Source organism: Trichinella spiralis, assembly GCF_000181795.1.
Source record: "Trichinella spiralis strain ISS 195 chromosome Unknown Scfld1776, whole genome shotgun sequence".
Taxonomy (NCBI): Eukaryota; Metazoa; Nematoda; class Enoplea; order Trichinellida; family Trichinellidae; genus Trichinella; species Trichinella spiralis.
In genome coordinates, this window is record NW_003528715.1 from 1 (window position 1) to 1,157 (window position 1,157).

General features: G+C 32.6%; 1 protein-coding gene across 1 annotated transcript; it reads right to left on the bottom strand.

The window, feature by feature from the left end:
* Window positions 1–671: 671 nt before the first annotated feature.
* On the bottom strand, window positions 672–1,145 carry Tsp_14040 (putative geminin). Its single transcript, XM_003368839.1, has one exon. It carries the CDS (start codon window positions 1,143–1,145, stop codon window positions 672–674), a length of 474 nt encoding a protein of 157 aa, XP_003368887.1.
* Window positions 1,146–1,157: the final 12 nt, after the last annotated feature.

Here is a 1,157-nt window from a genome sequence, read left to right on the forward strand (position 1 = left end):
TAAATTATCAAATATTTCACCGGCGGAACATCAAATAAATCAATAAATATCATTTTAATATATGTCAAAATATCCCTTCCCATGAAAAGTAAAAATAAATTACATTAAATATGAATTGAAATTAAACGTAGATCTTAAAATATTTATGTGAAATTGCTCATGTTGAATTAATATTGCAACGTATTTCAAAATTTCTCAAAGGCATAAGTAAAAAATTTTCAAAAAACATTTTAAAAAATATTAGTTCATTGGTAAATGCAATCAATTTGGATGTCAATTAAAAGTGATTTGCCAACCTTTCATTCAGTTTTAAAATATTATTTTAAAGTGAGAAAAATCTAGATGCGCAACAAAATGCAAAAATTACCAGTCCACTTCATTAATATATTTGTATAATTTTAAGTATTACATTTCACAAATATTTCATCAAAACTGCGATTCTTAAGTCCGTAATAGTATTTATCATTATACTGATCAAAAATTAACACAGTTCATAGTGACATAAATACAAAATGCTAGTAAAAGTTCAAATTCGAAAACTAACAAAAGTTATATAAAAATGCAAAATTCAACTTAACAAAAAAGTGACATATTTTTTTCAAAAACGTCAACAACTGACAGAAATATGTCACGAAATAGTTTTGAAAAATTAATCCCCCAAGGAAAACAATTTACTCTTCTTCGTTCATTACTTGGTCAAGTGCTTCTTTCAACGCTTGCCCTTCTTCGGCCAAAACGCGAAGAAGACGATTCTCTTCACGAAGATATGCTAATTCTTCGCAAAACTTTTTATTCTCTTCTAGGGCTGTCTGCAAAGCTAACCGTCGATTCTCGGCCATCATCTTCCAGTAATTTTCGCTAGGTATAGGTTCAGTCAACAAAGCAACCGTTTCATCTTCCTTGCTCGACTGAATAGCATCGGTCTCTGTGCCAACACCAATTTCAACTGTATTAACAGCCACATCTGTCATTGTGGAAACATCCACTTTATTCGGTGAGACCTTCACTCTGCTGCCACTGAAAAATCGCTTGATGCGATTTTTCGGCACTTTCCCAGGTTTCGTATTTTCGTCGACTTCCACAGCACGAGAAACACCAACAAGGTGCGTGCCTTCTGGGGATGACTGAATATAACGAAGAGCCATTTCAAGACCTGC